This window comes from Corvus brachyrhynchos, unplaced genomic scaffold (assembly GCF_000691975.1).
Source record: "Corvus brachyrhynchos isolate BGI_N302 unplaced genomic scaffold, ASM69197v1 scaffold7, whole genome shotgun sequence".
Taxonomy (NCBI): domain Eukaryota; kingdom Metazoa; phylum Chordata; class Aves; order Passeriformes; family Corvidae; genus Corvus; species Corvus brachyrhynchos.
In genome coordinates this window covers 1981662-2000669 of record NW_008239054.1, presented here as the reverse complement: position 1 = coordinate 2000669, position 19008 = coordinate 1981662, and the positions used below count along the sequence as shown (strand labels likewise).

The following is a 19008-nucleotide window of genomic DNA, read 5'->3' as shown; positions in this document are numbered from 1 at the left end:
AGAAGCATGGCTCTCCACAGGGGACCGAGGGAAATGAGAGAGAACAACAGCATTGCAAGAACTTGCCAAAAGGCTGCAGCTGTATTTAGAAACAGTAAAGTAAGCCTTTTCTTCTGCTGTACAATCAGAAATATATAGAAGATGTGAATTTCGAAGAACAAAATCCAGCTACTTTTGCACTGACTTATACTGCTCTTATGATTCCCTAATGATCTCAGGCAAAGAGGGTTTAAAAAGTATGAATGTCAAAATGTCAACCACACTGCTTCTTTCCACCTAAGTTGTAGTTCTTGTTTACATATGCAATATGCAGCCAAGGGTTTGAAAGGCCTGTCAGGGCAACTGAATGGAGCATGAATCATTGTGCTGGGCACTGCTCTAGGTGCTGCTTCTTCCTTCCTCCTCATTCTCCAAGGTCAGATAAATGGTACCAGAAACTGCATCTGAAGCTCTTCCCTGCATGATAAAAGACAGGAATCTTCTGTGAAGGCTTTGCATGTCTGCAGCATAAGCTGAAACCAGAAAACACACCTTGGAGCTAACCATAGATATGCATCTGCTTCTTATCAAGTGTCTTCCTCTCCACCCCCCCCATCCTTTAACTTTTTTTAGGTGTTTGAATCCGTGTAAATTTTTACCATCAGGAGGTAGGAAATAATGTTTACATAATCTAAGGCAAACACCATTCATAGAAGACTGTGAAAACTTCCACAGTATGTTCCATTTACTAATTAGTGCCAAGCATTGCGTCATGCACTACACGGCCTGCTCTCCAATAAGCAAATTCCATCCGTCAATCTCTACATGGGCATTTCTGCAATGCATCTCTTTCAGGACAATGAAAGAAAAGAAGGCTTCTGCTCTTCTTCAAAGCAGTTAGTTCTTTAGAGCTTGCAGAACTATACATCTGCAGTGGCAGCACTCTCAAAAAGAACAGGACAATGCAAAATGGCATCTGAACGTGTTAATTCTCTCTCAAGATATAACTGCATCTATTCTGCAGACAACATGCAGCTGTGGTGTATACACATTTTTCACACTTCTCATATACAAGAAGCATCAGGCTGTAACATCCCTCAAATGTAAAAATGCAGAAGCCCTGGTGAGTTCATGAACTACCACGAACAGAAAACTGCAAATTTAAACAGGAGTACAGAGATTTTTATCATGTGAGGTGTAAAGCAGCACACATAACCTGAAGGAAAGACAGAGATGTGACTCTGAGCACTGTGTTCAGTCACTTAGAACACGTAAGAGAGATCTGACAGGTGAAGGTAGAGCACTTTACAGTTTCACAGAAAAAAGAAAGATGAGGTGTGATGGCTGGAAGATGCTGCTAGAAAAACTGGCCTCAAAATATAAAATATTTTCCTAGCAGTGATGATAAATATTGGAATGTTTTCAGGAGAAATCATGCGCTGCCACTTGAAAACACGTGAGAGTAAGGGGTCTTTCATTTAGCTTCTGTGAGACCCATTATAGGTCACAACAGATGATTGCAGAGCTCCCCTCTGGCCTGAGTCTCCATGAATCTGCAAATTTTACAGCTTCATCCTGTGGGGCCAAGGCATTTTGGCTCCAAACCAGCAAGGCACTTACGCACACGCTGAAATGAAAGCTGGCTTTCTTTGCTGGAGCAGGGCCAGCGCCATCAGCCTCTTGCAGGACAAGCCCAACCATCTTTAGCCATCTCAGCGTTTGACCACTTTGGGGTTTCTTTGCTGAAGTAGCAATCAGAAGCTCACAAGAGCAGGGGCTTGGAAATCTTAAACTTCCCAAGCAGCAGGATACTGTTAACTCTTGCTTGTCCTGCATCTATTTTGCTGAGGTAGAAGGGGGTGAAAATGCTGGTGTAGAGTTTATTATTATGGTTGTACTCGGCAGTAATCTAATTGAGATCAGGAAAGACAAACCAAGGCAAGGTACTCCAGGAAGATGAGCAAATGAAAAACAATGCCTTTCTCCAAAGAGAAACTTAATGTAATTACTCACTTGAAAAAATGGGTTAAATCAATACCTCATGGCTAGAAATACATGTATGCTGGAAGAACCTAACTTGAACCATTCTGAGTAGCAGCCTGGAAAGGATGCAAGGCATGAGGAAGGTTCAAACATACATACATATACAAACAAAAACTCATACATATATAGAAATATGCCAAAGAGTCATTAACAAAAATTAACTGGAATACAGAAAAAGGATCCTGTAAAAAACCCTAAGTTCAGAAAACAGGGTGGGAGATGCAATTTTTATGAATTAGAGGCCAGTTTGGAAACAAACAATCCAAACCCCATCTGGCCTAATTGAGTATTATTTAATTAAGTTATGATATTAAATTATTGAATTAAATTAATTATAAACTTTTATCTTTCCTTCTTAAAGTCAGCATGACATCCTTTAAAGCTCTCAGTTACTCTCAGGTTGTAACAGATATTTAATTTCTAGTGGTGAAAAATCTCTTGCCAAGAACTTCTTTCATGTATCCATAACATTTTCCTATCTTTTTTCTTCCCCTAGTACTATACATAATTCAAGAGTATTTTGATTGTTCAAAATTTTTTTTTTTTTTTGCTCATTTGGGTTTTTATTCCCTTTTAATTTTTTTTAAAGCAAGCTGATAACTGGTAGGTTTAAGAGCTTGTTTTAGCTATAGCAAAAAATGTTTTGCTTTTGATGAAATACAATGAGATATATCATGTATTTTCAAGAAAGCACAAGATTATGGCCTAGGAAATTCTGAGCTAAGCATGTTTCCAAGATTTTGCAGTTGATTTAAGATGATAGATGTGAAAATAGATCTATCTGAATTTATTTTTAAAAACGGAAAGAAAGACAATGTGTTTTAATTCACCTTTTAATACTTAGAACAGCATATGTGCAAAGCAACTCTGCTTTATCCATTTAAGTGGAAGAAACAGAAGTGGGATGGAAATACACCCAGCCTTTAACACCAAGTCAGACAGAAAGGCTTGAGAATGAGTGGGAAATGGACACACTTAGATTTTTGTCCATTTTTTCCCCAACATTAGAAAATATCTGGCTAGAAGCTATTTCCAGTACTCATTCAGAACAGCTTACATTTATCTCCTTCATCCTGTCTGCAAAGGAACTGTTGTCAAAACACTGATTAATTTACAAACCTGTCAGATTTGGTCTCCTGAGGCGGTGACAGAGTTGTCCCATAACGAGTAGTGGGTGTTGTAGGGGCACTCACACCAGCGTAAGGTCGTGGAGAAGAGTAAGAGCTGCTGCCATAGCTATTGTATCTGAAGAAATGGGAAGAAAAGTAGGAGAAAGGGAGAGACAGGAAGAATTCGTCAGCAAACAGGCATGCAACAGTAAATCCTCTTGTTTACGGGGTGGTAGTGATCCCATGCCCCAGAACTTCTCAAACGTTCACCTTCTGAAAATGTTGCTCTATTTCCAAATATGCAACCAAGCATCTACTCTTAAGATCAGCCATGGCATGAATATACATGAAGAAAACAGTGAGCTATGGGTAAGGAAAATAATAAGAGATTTGAATGGTCCTCTCAAATGACAACTCAGAACAGGAATACTTGAATTACTCATCAGTTACTCAAAATTATTAGCTGTTTTGGGAGCTGATATCCAGCCATTAGGAAAGGGATCAAAGCAGCCCAAGACAGCAATATTCGTATCTAGTAAAATTAAGGAAAGTGGCAGCGCTCCTGAGACATGATCTGAACATGGACATCCATGACTTGCAAATGCTTGCATTTTAAATGGAAAGCAACCACATTCTTTTCAATTAAAGCTGGCAGTATTTTCTTTCCCCTCCCCCAACATAAGTAATAGCTTATGTGCCATTTCTTACAATGTCTGTAAAAAATCATCACCATGGTTAAAAAGACATGTCTCCGGAAGCATGGCTTTAGAAATTTCTATCAGCCCTTCTCTCCATTAAAAACCCCATAAACTTGCTTCGCTTCAATGTGAGCTTGCTGATCAAAGAGAAATTGTTTCCAGGACTCCTGGAACGGCCACATCCCCAGAGTCCCTTCTATCAATGTTTTCATCCTGGCCCCTGTGCTGAATAGAAAAGGCAGTTGTGTGGCTTTACTGTGCCTTTTAACCATAGTACTTAAACAGCATGTCAAGAAAAGATTCCTGATTTGGGAAAATGTTAATATTTCTCTAATATTGTTCACAGACAATGCCATTTTCCCACATGGAAAGCATATGGCGCTCTGAAGATCAGTACTCTGCGAGGCCAACTCATCCAAACGACAAAATTCATTTCAGGAAACAGAGCAATATCGTTTTCCTTATTGTAATTCTTAAGATAGAATATATCCTCCTTCACCATATCTTTTCTCCGTTGCTTCTTCCCTTGCACACATCAGCACTCAGTAATTTCACTCAGCAATTTTATTTGAAAAGGCTGGTTGGTTTCCTTCAGCTCCATTTAGCACACTCATCTAGCCATGCAAAATGTCAGTCAAAGTTTCAAGCTTCACTCCCTAGGGTTCAACAGCCTTGCTGCCTGCCAAGGCCCATGCTAAAATCAGAATAGATTTCAGCTGGGTGCTTTTACAATGGAAGGGATCGTGCTTTAGAGAACATGTCCCCTTGGACAACAATTCCAGGTTTATGCTTTAGAAAACACCCCTCTTCCCTCACCTATTTTTGAGACACCATACTGACTGTCCAGCAACAGGGGAATAATTTTGGAAGAAAATTCTAACATGCATGTTTCTGAGCTACAAAAGGAATTTTGCAGGAAATAATTGCTGTGCAGGCCTTCTTGCTCTAGAAGAAAAGTAACTAGAAACCGTAGACAGTAGCCCGCTGGAGGCTGTGTAACGGGACAGTGTGGAGCTTCCCTGGTAGCACAGACCCAGCACTAGCTGGGGCCTTCTCTCCAACAGCCTCAGCCCAGAAAATGTTCTGACTGCGCCTGTACTGAGTGAGCAATGAGAAAACTCCATTGTCCTGATAAGAACTCAGAGCTCATCTGGTATGTTCCTGACACAGAAACCTCCATTTCCATTTTGATCAACTGCAAGGAGACCTTCTTATCAACCATTACACGTGCTTTCCTTCTCCTCCGCCCCATGAAAAAGCTGACATAGCGCAGAACCCTTTTTCAGACCAAGGAATTTCAATTAGTCCAAAGATAACCATCATGAAAATGGAGGGAATGCACCTCCTATGTACTCAGACCTACAACTATTAAAAAAAAAAATCAAATTCAGAGGGACTAGTCTGGACACAACATCCCTACGTATCTAATTTAGAGGAACATTGAGATGCTGGAATAGGAGCAAGGCAAGACCAGAACACCAGGGTAAGTCTGTAGCCTGTACACAAAGTTTATCTTTCTAACCTTCCTTTGGTACTGGCTATTGCTTCCATTTTCCCTTCTTGTCTCATGTACCAGTGTAGATGCAATAGTCTTATCCAGGAGCATTCACCCTCAAGACATTTGCCTCTTTTATGGGCACATTACTGACTAAATTGTGCAAGCTTTGCCCTCCTCCTCCTCCTCCAAATAAACCCAGAAGAATCCCCACCCCCACACCACACTCTCAAACCTGTGTAGTAACCAGAAGCAGAAAAGATGGACAGAGGAAAAAAAAATCACTGCGGAAATACTAAATGTTGCAGGAACAGAAGGTATTTAGGAATCTACTCTCTAAAGTGTAACAGCAGCAGCAATGGGAGACCAATAAATGAGTGTGAGAGGTCTAAGGGAAAAATGCACCTATCAAGGAAAATGTAAATTTACAGGAATTCCAGTGTTCAAGTTGCAGGTAAAGGACAAATATGTGAACTAAGTCACTTGTCAACAACTGCTTGGATTTACAGGCTTTTCAGCAAAATGAAAAAGGGACAAAACACACCCACCTATTAGGAGAGAGATTGAAAATTAAAAGGATCAAAGGAATCAAAACATTTGGTTACATGCAGAAATTCAGAAGGACTCCTGGAGAGAGGAAGAAATAAATATGCATACAATATAAATGTACATTTTCAGCACCTAATTCAAAGAACACTGACAGCTGTGAGAGACAGAAAAAAAATCATCAACCTCTTTTCAAGGTGATTCTCTATCACTGTTTTTAGTGCTACTTACAGTCAATCTCTTTTAGCTGGAAACAGACAGACACAAAACAATATTTTTTTTTAAGTGGGTGGGAGAAATTAAAGACTAAGCAAAATGCATGAGGAACAAGTGAACTCAACAGACGTTGTGGAGATAAAACTGTCTATTCTGAGTGCTATGTTATCTTTATAGATCTCTTATTACAGGCATGAGCTGAAATTGTACATGAGGCAGACACGCACTGTAATCAAACAACAAATTTAGGATTTGGCAGTTCAGCCTTGAAGCCAGGACTTCACCCCTGAATTTCAAGTGCTGATCTGACCTCTCTTGGCCTTATAGCAGAAGAGCTCCATTAATTTTCATGAAATCACATCTGCAAATTACATTGTTGTAAATGAGAGCAAAACAGCGCTCCTTTCTGTGATCTCCCAAATCATGGGTTATTTATCCACTGCTCTATAAATAAGGCCAGGATACTTATTAACTACAGACATGGAAGAAGAGTAAGATCAAATGAGGTCAACAAAGGCAAGGGGGAAACATCAAATCAAAATACAGCCTTACAGGCCTAAAACTAGTACAGTATGTTCTGGAAATAATACAACACATAGAGTAACATTGTTACCACTGTAAAATTCTTGAAAGGTGTTATTAATTTATCTAAAAATTAATGTCAGCTATATAAAATCTACCTGTTTTCCCTCATCATTTCTGCTTCCTTCTCTTTCACAGATGCTGGAGACTCTTCAAAGTCATATGAGAAGAGGTGAAAAGGAGTATGTGGTACGTAAGGTAATTTCTCCACTGTTGGAGATGCCTTTGGAGTAATGGATGCTGAGGAATTTTGGGGAGAGCTCAGCAATGCTGTTGCAGGTGAAGATGGTGATGAAAGGACAGAATTATGATGAGAGACAGATGAGTCAGGCACAGAAGAGGAGTTGCTAGAAAAGCTCTTCGCTCTAGAGCAGGTGAGAGGCCTCTCAGCTGGAGAAATGGCACTGGAGACAGCTGAAGAGTCAGTACACTGTGAAAAGTTTTCCTTCACAGCCTCATGCACATCTGGAACCTCACTGCAGGGGGAAAAAATCATTAGAAAGGGAAGAGGAGAGAAAAATGGGACAAAGGGACATAATAGATAGTAACACTTGCAGGGAAAAAAAACCTAAGTAGAGTCAGACAAACAAAAACTTCCAAAATTTAGACAACCATCACGTATTTTTAAATAAAGAGAACTCACATCTTTGTATCCCAGTGGGATTCTTCTTGGGGTTGGAAATACTGGTGAAAGGAAGCAACTCATTCTAAAGCAAAAGAGGGGATTTAGCCTACAGGCTTCAGAACTAATTTTCATGAGCCTTTTCACAACTATTTTCGGAATAATTTTTGTGTAATTCAAGTTAAGTTGTAAACATCATCAGAGCAGTACAAAGCAGACTCAGCACACTGGAAAATGTTCCATGGAGCACAAGTGCTTCAAGATACAGTCTGCAGGACTAGGACTGCTTCTCCAAGTCCAGATATCTGACTCTCATCTGCCCTGGGAATCTGATCTTTTTACTAAAAATGTTCATCCAACAAAGATGAAAATAAAAAAAAGTACTCAATTAGCACTGTTCTGTCCAAATTCAGGTTTAGCATGATCTCAAAAGCAACACCTAACCAGGTATTTGTCTAGGTATAAAGACACTAGTTTCTGGTTTCTCTGAGTGTCAGCATTCCATGTTGGTGTTACACAGAGACCTGCAGAGTTCGCACCAAAGGAAACAGAAAACACATCTGCTTTGCTCTGCTGAAGGCAGATGTTGGTGAGTGACAGAAAGCACAAGGCAGGTGAAAAGCCATGGGATCTGCACTCCAAGGTGTCTGTTTTCACTAGTAACTCCAGCATAAACACTGTGCATGGGCTTTGGGCTGGATCACTTAGGAAGTGGCTGATTTCATTCTCCCAAGACCACTTCTGTAATCTCCCAACAGGCATGGAAGGCACGGCCCTCATCTGAGGACTGTGGGCTTGGCACAGCATATGCAACAAAAACACAATACATGTCACATATGTTGGGATCCTATGAAGTTAATCATCAGGTGTATACCAGGTAATTGTTTTCACAATGGAAAATCTGGAGACCTTCATCTATTGCACCTGCTGTGTTTGACAGGAGACACTGAAGCCAGGCCAGTCCCACTTGACAGCATCTAACATGAATAGCCTGGTTACAGATAATTTTTGTTATGCTACAGTGAGAGTGAAAGAAGGTACTTAGTAAAGTCATGGGAATATCACCCAGTTATCTTACAGTAATTATTATTGTAAAAGACCAATGACCTACAAACACATCACGCTCTTCACATGGCTCTTCCTCACTTTTTTTAGCAGTATTTTAGTACATTCATGAGATTTACCAAGAACTTGTGTCCTAGTTTTGAATTTCAAGAATCAGATTTGAGGAAATTATCACTTAATTTTGAAATTTCAGGCAGCCATTGGCAAGATTTGCAGACTGGAAGATAATAATAACAACAGTACAGTATTTTCTTTGGAACTCACACATTAAACAGTTTCCTTTCTTCCTTCTGTGCTGTATAGTGTCTGCATGAATGCGGTTTATGTAAAAAAAACCCAAAAAAACCCAATCTCATTTGCTGAGTTGCAAAGCCAAATAATTTAATCTAAATCAAATGGCTGTCTCGAACAAAGATGTATTTTCTTGCTTCCAATTTATTATGATCAAGTTGCCAAATGCCAAACATATATATATCTCAGAAATAAGTGGAAAATTTTACACATGAGTATTGATAGGTGATTTGCTGATATCTATATATATACAGGTGGGCAGACATTTATAAAATTTTATATTTATACACATATATATCAGTTTTGCCTCAAAGTAGTTCTTTGCTATTGAAACATGAACAAAACTTATAAGAAACCATAGGCAGCATTCAAAAAATGTCAATTTACTGCATAGCAACAGGTATTCCAAATAAGGTTGCAGGATGAAGATAGGGATGAAAACCTAAGAAACCAAGCAATATCCTCAGCATTGTAGTTTTTCATCATTGTCTTAACTAAGAAGTTAAACCAAACCATGCTTGGAAGTTATGCTTTCCACTACAGCTTTTAAGATTTGTGAGCATTACATAAAGGGAGTGAGTGCAGACAGTTCGTAGTGCACTGAACCTACAGAATTAAACATGTTTCCATCAGCATTGCCACCCACCAGCCCCCTCCCCAAGGTTTTTAAATGCAAAAGAATTTCCTTGGGGGGTGGCTTTAACAGGTGATCAAGGAATGTGAGTGAAAAGGTGGATGCTGTTGCACACTGTGCTGGTGAGTTCATGCCAGAGCCTGAAGAAAAGGTGGAGGGACAATGCTGAATCCTGGTACCTGGCTTTGACCTGCCTATTGGCCTCTTCCTCCCCCTCATCCTCAGTATTGGGCTCTGTGACTGGCTGTTCTTCTTCCTCCTCTTCATATTCGTCCTCTCTGAGGTCAGACCAAGGAAAAGAAGCATGCAGTGGGATGGAAAGAAAGAAGGTGGAAGAGAAAACAATATGAGTCCCCAGAAAAAGAAATGCAATGAAGTTAAAAATGAAAGGAAAAGACTGATGAAGAGGGAGTTATGGCCCTCCTATGTTAGACAAAAAGCCACCTATAAACTTCCTGCTAAGTATGTGCTTGCACAAGGGTAGCTACCAATATAAAACTTCTATCCTCTCCCATTTACATTTTTCCTATTAATTTTTAAGATTCAAAGCTGCCATTGCTTTTTCTTGAGCTTGGCTTCCCATTTGAGGCTGCCCTACCTGCAGAGGCATTAATGGAAAACATTCATGACAATACCAATGTTCAACTCATTAGTCATTAAGTTGTGTCTTTTTGGCTTAAAGGACAGTACACACTGTGCTGGCATGGGACAGCTGGCACTGGACATCATGCTTTCTAAATTAACACAAATAAAATATTCCTGCTAAGTAACCAATAGCTCAACTGGAAAACAGAACAGGGTGAACCACTGAGCTAGAAATAACAGAGAGACCAAATCAGTTCAGGACTATTTGCAAATAGCAATATTTAAGTTATCGGATGCCAGTACATGAATTATTTCAGTAGAGTCATTAGTACAGTCAGAGCAGGCTTCAGTTCATCAGTAATTCTGGCAGAAGTGTAAGACTTGCATACAGCCTCCATAACCTACAAACCACATAAGTAAAATAGGAAACCTATATTAAACATAATGAAAAAGGCTACATTGTCTGCCTCCTGTCCCTCCTATCTGTGCTTTTAATCTCCCCAAACTACGAGACTCATGGAAGATATATTTGCAGTTGATACAGTTCTCCACTTGATTTAATGATGTATATACCACTAGGTTATGCTCCATGAAAAAAGGAAAACATACAATCAGTAGTGAAGTTTGTAAGACATTCAAATTCCTTGCATTTTCCTGAAAGCTTTTCTTTCCTCTGATTCTGAAGGGATGCTCTGTGGATTTTTTTCCATTTAGAATTAGTTTTCCTGTTATAAGAATAATGAATATTTACAGTGTGAGATCATGAACTCATTGAGCGCAATGCAAAGGGTCCCTCCAAAATTTGTTGCATTTATATAGAGTTAGTTACAGAATAACCAGGAAAATGGCAGGGCCTGGAACTTTGCCAATACTCTGGCAAACATTTACAAAGTAAACATTTTCAACCATTCCTAAGGTGGCTTAGTGGCATAACCATCTCAGTTGTCACCTCTTCATCTCCCTGTCCTCTCCACAAATATATACCTCTCTTACACAGACACCTCTCAACTTTCACACATTTACTCATTTACTGGAAGAAAGAAAAGAAAGAGTTGACCAGGGAGCATTCATAAAATCCCTTCTCCTTACTAGCTCAAGACTAGCTTTGCTATTATCTCCTGTGAAGGGAAACTTCTGTATCTGCTAGTCCTACAGCACTCACATTTGGGAAATAACCCGTGAAGCTCTGTGGGCTCATGGTTCTCTGATTAGAGCACAATTCATCCTATAATGCTGGCAGCACAGCTGTTGCTTATATGAACAAGAGTGTCCCCATTATTGATGTTTAAAGCTCCCACCAGGATTGCACATTGGTGATATCAAAATGTCTCCTCTCCTCAGTTGTCTCAAATGACAAAAATCTTAACTGAAATACTCATCTGATATGGTGTATCTCACAGATTTGAAAAAGTTCTTTGAGAATGTTTTCCTCCTTACGAGGGCATGGCTGAAACAACAGGAGTTTACACAGCATGGAGAAAGAAGCGGAAAAAAAATTTTAGGGATTGGAAAGAAATCATTCTTCTGTTAGGCCAATGACTCCTTCCTCAAGGGTCCTTGAGTTCTAGGTCAAAACCTTAGAAGAAGCTTGGACTGGAAAACTCTTTTCCTTTACTAATATTAGGTGCAGGAGGGCAGCAACTACATGGCAAGTGGTTGGAAAAGCCTGAGGAAGGATCTGGCTGTGTGACTTGGTAGCAGAGATGATTGGTGTGCACAGAGGCAGGCACGCTCTCCAGTCTGGGGGAGCCAATGTGCTCAAGGGAAACTTGCAAAAAGGAAGTGTGTGCATAGGGGAGAGGCTCAACATTCTGAACATCATCTTTCAGCAACTAAACTCACAGTTTCAGAGCCCTTGAGTATCCTCAGAAAGGGGATCAGATACAGATCAGTGGAGAGGGATAAGCTCACAGGCAGGAATGATGTGTGCCCTTCTTTTAACGAAAGCAACAGTGGCAGTCATTTCAGTCTTGTTAGAGGACAGCTATTCTGTCCATAAAAACCTGCTAACTAAAGCTTTCCTAAGAGGTAGAAAAGGAAAATTTCTGTGTGAATATTTATTAAAATGGGAAAACACTAACTAGAGTCAGATGCACAAACACAGCAGTAGACAGATTTGTGAATTCATCTGAACTGTTCAGAGTTATGTGTTCATTTTTGTGTGCAGTGAAGAAAGGATAATGTGGAAAAGCTCATTGTTCCTCTCACATACAGAGGCAAACTTGGAGTCAATGCAATAGTAGAATTAAATTAAGAAAAAGGACTTATAGGGAGGTTTCCAATTAAATGAGGTCGCAGAAGCCAGCATGTTTTTCAGTAGTGCAGAGGAATCCATCCTGTTTAACAAAAGGCAAATATTTCTCCAGTGGCAGGGAGGAAGGCCTTCAGCTAATGCTGAAGGATCAGATATATTCAGCTAACCTTAAGGTTATTCACGGGTTACTTCAGTTTCATGGTGAAAGTATTAGATTAGAAATATTTAAACAAAAGCTTTATAGCACTGAAAACAAATTTCAAAACAATCATTATGTTTATTTTCATATTTAGAATGGATTACTGCTACCAGCTAACACCCCCACTAAACAAATAAACAAAACCCCAAACCCCCACAAATCTTTATAAAGTATATCATCGGTCATAGCAACTAACAAACATCTTCTAGGGCACAGGTTTTGCTCAGTTGTTTCGACTAAAATGTGACACAAAAGTATTTATAGCCATTTAAAATAATGTGCATGTTAAAAAAGACTATGAAAGTGCAGTTTATGGAGTGAGAACCACTAGGGCAGCAAAACAAAATCTAGACAAAGGTTTAGACTAAAGGATTAGCTTTTCTCCTTTTCACAATAAATAAATTTAAAAAAAAGAAAAAAAAAAAGAGTGCCAGTCAAACTTACCCTGCTGATATTAAATAGCTATTCAAAGCTGCAAAGAGAAAAGCACTAATAAATACAGACTGATGAAGGGAAATTATAATAAAGGGACTCTTCTACAAGTTTAGCTAAAGGCAGGGCCAGAGTCCTTGAGGTGCCAGGCACTGCACCTCACACACCCCTAACCTAGTCACAGTTGGATGATTTTAAAACTAAGACACCACTCTAAAGACAATGTTCTTGTGGCTCCTAGTCCACAAGAACTCAAAGCACCAAAACTTGCTCTCTGTCCCACTGGACCCTAGAGCTGAGCAATGTGTACAAGGTTCTGTGTAGTCTCTGTCTTCTCCAGGCCCTCCCCAACCTCTTTGTCTGCACAGTTTTGATGAAGGCAGCTTGAAAGAACTTAGGATTTCTTTGTTCTAGCCTGTAGCCCAGAAACACAAATTTCTCACTCCCCACCTCAAAAAAAAATACCAAAGGCAGAGCTAAAAGAAAAATCAAAGGCTGTGCTGAAGGAATAAAAAAATTCCCCAACAAACAAACAAGCCACACCAACAAAGTAAGCACGAGCACAGAAACACATTCTGCTTTGCTTGGTATCAAAGGAAATTTTGAAAAGGTAAGATATGCTTCAAATCATTTTAATTCAGGATGAATTTAACCAGTAATGAACCAGAATACAGAACAATAGAAAACATTATGATCTTGCCAGAATTAGGCTACCAAGGCTTTGGTCTGCATATACAATGCACATAAAAGTTAACTCATGAGATCTAGTAGATGATCTTTAGGTCCCTTCCAACCCAAACCATTCTATGATTCTGTGACCAGGACTACAAGCCACATTCAGTGAAATAAGACCACCATTAGCCATTTCACAACATCATTTTAAATTGAATACTACAGCTGATCTCACAAATTTTCCTTTCAAGGTTGTTTTCCACCCTCCCTCCTGCAAACCTCTGACCTGTTTTACCTCTTGCACAGCTGCATCCCTGAACTCCAAGTGAACAAAGAAAGTGAAACATGTTACCTCAAGGAAAGATATTTATAAGTCACAGTGGATGTAATTTTATTTTCTCTTGCCATTGCTTGTCATTTTCTTCAATTTATGAGTTCAATTCCACTTTCATAGCTTAGATGACACAATTCATAGCCAAATTCCTAAATCCTTGTAAAATAGACAAATGCTTTGGTACACTTCTGTTGCTTCTTCCTTTCTTCTATCCTAGCTGCCAAAACAGATTCAACTAGTCCTTTATGTGAAAGCTAGAAGTGGTAATAATTTAAATTCAACATTTATAAGTCTGTATAAAGATATGGCAATACACTTTCCTCCTCCATTAAAAATAAAACTAAAGAAACCACCTATTAATCCCACTGCCCATTTCCATTCCACTGCAGTTGGTGCAACTATGTGAAGATGAAAATACATGAAATTATATGGATAACAATGTACTTACAAAGCCTCAAAATCTCACCTTCTGCACACAGGAAAACTAAGGTGAATAATTACAAAGGTCAAAAGGAAAATGATCCTGGTATTTTTTCCCTAAATAAAAAAAACAGTTCAGGCAAAAAGTTGAGGAAATGACAAATGATGTGAAGTACATGCACTCACTATGCCTTCATATCTGTTCTTTATCTTTAGGTTCCTGTTACTTTGTTATGCCTAAAATATGATCAGCAACAGCTTTTCACAACTAAACCTAGGCAATGCCTCCACACTTGTTTAATTGCTGCAGTTGGTTTATATAGGACACATCAAAGCATAGCAAGACAGCAGCATTGCTTAAGAGACTGGCAGGGCTTTGCAAAGACTTCAAGGGTCACAACTCTCTGATCATTGAACAGCATTGCTGTTTTTACATTTCTAAGAGCAGAGAGGTAAAGAAACAGAATAAAGACAGATAGACTTTTGGAGCAGTATGTACTGAAATATATACAGAAAGAGAGAAGAAATGTTATTTTCAGAGCTTGGAAGTGCATATTCGTTAACACTTGAAGGTCACTGTTGTTGACCCTTACTTCAAAGGGAATGGCATCCTGCCAAACTGCAGGTTTTTTTCCCCCCACATTGCATCTCATGTGTAAAAAACCTTTCCTGTCCTCAGAGGATCATGTTTACAAACACTGGGAACACACCGGAGAGGTGAAATCTCTAAGGCATGTGTACTCCAGTGCATAAAACACGACCATACAGATCCAGGGAAATGCATTCCCACCCTGGTTTGGCATCACATTTCCTCAGGTAGCTCACGAAAGATAAGCACATAGTGGAAAAAAACAAAGTAAAATAACTAGGCTAAGTCATGCTGTGATTTCATTTGCCATGCAGCTATAATCTATTTAAACTGTGGTGCTTTCTTCACTCCTCCTGAAGTTCATATAGGAAAATCTACCATTGCCTTTACAGGAAAGTGCAGTGCTGTCAACTGGACTCTGCATGTAGGCCAGGCAGAAAACATTTCCTTTCAGCAAGACCTGCAGTCAGCAAAGAGTATCCCTACTAGAAAACCTGACACGCCTACAGAGATATTTTAATTCCTATAAAAAGGGCTGATACCATCTTGAAACAGTAATAGGACCTGGACCTGAGATACTCATCAAGCTGTAAATTTTAAATTTTTGTGTTATTATTACTTATGCATAGTGGGTCAATCCCTACTTATACATCAATGCAGTCCTTTTTTATGGTATGGCTTCAAAAGAAAATTTTTCTTAGCCTATCTCATGTCTCTTCCTCTACTGCATTCCTTACAGGACCTTCCAAGATATTCTTACAAAGAGTAAGATTAAAAATTTCACACTTGTAGGGTTCTTCTTTTGAATCTGCTTGACTTCCTGCTTCAAATTCTGCCTGCATAGGAGAAATAAACATGTTCTCCTGTTCCAAACCTAAAATAGCAGGTCAGATTTTGTATGGTATTGTTGTCAAAGACTAACAACGATTTGATGCTATGAACAGACACTACCTTGGCTACCTTATCAAGCCATTTAATTTCATAGATAAATCTTTCCAAAACCTCTTCTTTTTTATATCCCATTTCCATTTTCACCCATACCAACCAAACTGTGAAAAGGGTTATTAACTCTCATAAATGATCATATACCCTTCAGTGTCAAAGCACACCCAAATGCTAGGTAGCTCAGCTCATATGTATGAGTGTATGTCTATGTGTATATACGTGTATTAAAGAGATTCACATCCACAGATATGTGACTGCATGTTTATCCTGGAGATGTGTTCTTAGTCTAATTTCATGCCTCAGTTGTTTTAAATACTCAAAACTAGGAACCAGAGATAAACATCAAGAAAAAAACCCCCAACATGTGTTTCTTTCTATGACAGCAATAAAAGAGAAATTAACTTCTTCTCTCATCTGGGCCTTTAGTAATCCATACCACAGCCTGAGTCTTACATCAAATGATGATGTTGAGTCTCCCCACTTTGCTGGTTCATACCTATCATACCACTTATCATATTTGACACAGACAACAACTCTAAGAGATGTGGAACAAACCATCCTAAATAAAATAACATAACATAAACCTCACTCACCACTGTATCTTTGATCTATAGCCATTAAGAATTTATACAATCAAATCTTTTCTTATAGTGTTGTGCAAAGTCACCAGAACTTGAAACATCATGACAAAAACTAGAATTTTTCTGTATGCCAGAGAAAAATAAAAGATTAGTTATGGTTTGGGATGTCTGAAAACATGGAAAATCATGATAATAAAAAAAGAAGTCTCAGCTGTATCATGAACAAACCAACCCTGCAGTCCTGGCTCTACATGAAGCAATTTGAACAATCAGTTAATGGGGCCTAATAAGCAAACTGAGGTCTGTACTGTTGTTAAGAAACTTGACAGGAATCTGAAGTTGAGCAGAAAAAATGCTTAGCATCAGAGGCTCAGCTATATTCTTTGTTTTCTGGTAAAACCAAAATAGCGTCACGATCTCTGCCTGCATCTTGGCAATCCTCAAACATCACAAACATGCATTTACTAACAAACAGATCCTTATGACTTCTCAGCACAGCTTTCCTTTATTTAGACAACTATTTCCCTGTTTTCTTCTAGGACCATAAAGGGCATGAAAGACCTTGAGCCCAGGGTGCACTGTACAATGGAGCTGTGTCCAGCTAGCCTAGAAATTTGTGGGAAACTTTGGAATTCCCTGTGCTACTTTTTACTCAGAGGAAGAGTTCTAACAGGCTTCCAGGCAGGACCCTAACAAATGCAAAGTCCATAGATACATAATTCCCTGTTTGCTTCTCTGTTGTTTTTACTTTATCAATATAGCTCTCCTAAAGGTCAGCTTTTTTCAGATTGAAAAATCTGGAACCTCAGGTGGACATGAAGAGTTGGAGTTCCTCATATCTTCTTAGCTTCAAGGTCTAAAAAGTGATAGTTTGCTAAAGCCAGCTTTGGTCACTGATTCAGAATGCAGGCTCCACTCTGGTAAGTTCCTAAGATGGCAGTCAGTTCTCTCTTTTGTTAGGTGTCAAACACAGGAATACTGACAAGAAAGTTCTAACCATGGCCAGGTTATCTCTAGATGAACATATTTAGTGTTATAAGATGGATCTTAGCAATTCTTTGGTGATTTTTGATGATAAAAAATAAATCAAAGCTATGGAAATAAAAAGCAGTGAATCTAGTAAACAGAGGTAAATACCTAATCCTAGCTATTCAGAGCTTTATAAACCTCAGTTCTGACTGTAACCAATTCCACAGCGGTGGAGCCATTCACCTGACTGCTGGTAAGAGGTGTCAGTGTAAATCTCCTAGAAGCTCGCTTGCATATGTTTGCTGAGGTCTGGCGGACACAGCTCTGATGGGACACCCAGGGTGAGGGATGAGTGTGGTCTCTGTGCAGCACAGAAGAAAGGGAAATGCACAGCAAAATGTGAAACATTAATCTGGAAAACTGGGAGAAGCACTTGTTTCTGATTTGTATGAATACAACTCAGAGAAACTGTCCAGTGCTCAAGACAGCACTGAGAACTTCTGAATGACCTGCCTTTTACTCTCTCAAAGCCAGTCAGGATGAGACTGAAAGACAGAGAGAAAGTTGCCTTTTAATGCTTATTTATCCAGAAATCACTGCATACAATAACAGCATAAATCTAGTGCTAATTCCATGCCACTCCTTACATTTTTCCTTGACTCTCTCCATTGTGTGGCTGGAAAAAGCTAGCTTTATTTTAAAAAGAAAAAAAACAAACAAACAACACAACCCATGGAAGAATGTGTTTAAAAGTCTACTGCATAAGAAACAGCATGCTAGACCACAGACTGAGGGCACTCAATTTGGACCAGGGCAGAAAACTTTAGGAGGCACCTCCAGCACGGCATTTAAAACATCATGTTAACAGGACTGAAATTCCCGCCAGCCTTACGGGTGCTCTATGCCATCATGGTAACAGAAAAACATTTTAGCAAATCAGACCTGCTAGTGGTCAGGACAGGCATCTTAAAGTATGCTGCAGAAGGTACAGACCTTTAAATGAACCTTCAGCCTTTCTTAGTTAGTAGCTGTTATCAACTTCTTTACTTACTTACTTACTTAGTAACAGGCACATCAATCTGGGCTTAACTCTCCATGAAAACTATTTTAACACAAAGCAGATTTGGATCCTTATTTGTTTTGAACCACAGGAGAAAGAGCAATACATTTAGTTTGGAAAAAGGCTGCCAAGTGGATGAAAAAGGCCTGCAAGTTTTCCTTTTGGTCGCCCTTAGCATTTACGGTCAACTTTTCCCAGCTCAGAACCCAAAGTCTGCTCTCAATTAGCCTGGCATAGATCAGAGCAACTCCATTGACTTCAGACAATTTTTCTGGATATAGAGCATTGTGAGACAGAACAGAATTTGGCCAATATTGTCTTTTTTTTTGTTGTTTTACCGGCACGATGGATTATTCTCTTTTTGGAAGACTTATCGGTTGACACAGAGCAGATGACTGTGGAGAACCTGTTTGATGTGGTAAACAAAAGCAAAGCAATTGCCAAAACAGCTGATGAGCTAGAAAGAAAAGAAACACAAACATTGTGGGAAGGAGAATGGTGGGAAAGAACTTGAACCTTCGACTGATTTTGGTACAGAAGTCCAAAAATAACCTAGAATATCGCCCAAAATAAAATTTAGTACAGTGTAAGAGTGTGATTTCAATCTCTAACCATGTCCATCAGAAGCAATTTTGCTGGATCTAATCTACTGTAAAACCAGCCATAAGACATCTGCAGCCACAAAGTT

General features: G+C 39.2%; 1 protein-coding gene across 1 annotated transcript in view; it reads right to left on the bottom strand.

Moving 5' to 3' along the window:
* FHOD3 (formin homology 2 domain containing 3) overlaps positions 1 to 19008 on the bottom strand; it is a gene marked incomplete at its 5' end in the record, with an annotated part of 377704 nt that overhangs the window by 88829 nt on the left and 269867 nt on the right. Inside the window, 3 exons of the mRNA XM_017739071.1 lie at positions 3142 to 3267; positions 6767 to 7144; positions 9460 to 9558. Coding sequence (XP_017594560.1) covers positions 3142 to 3267; positions 6767 to 7144; positions 9460 to 9558 — 603 coding nt within the window. The remainder of the gene's footprint in view (positions 1 to 3141; positions 3268 to 6766; positions 7145 to 9459; positions 9559 to 19008) is intronic.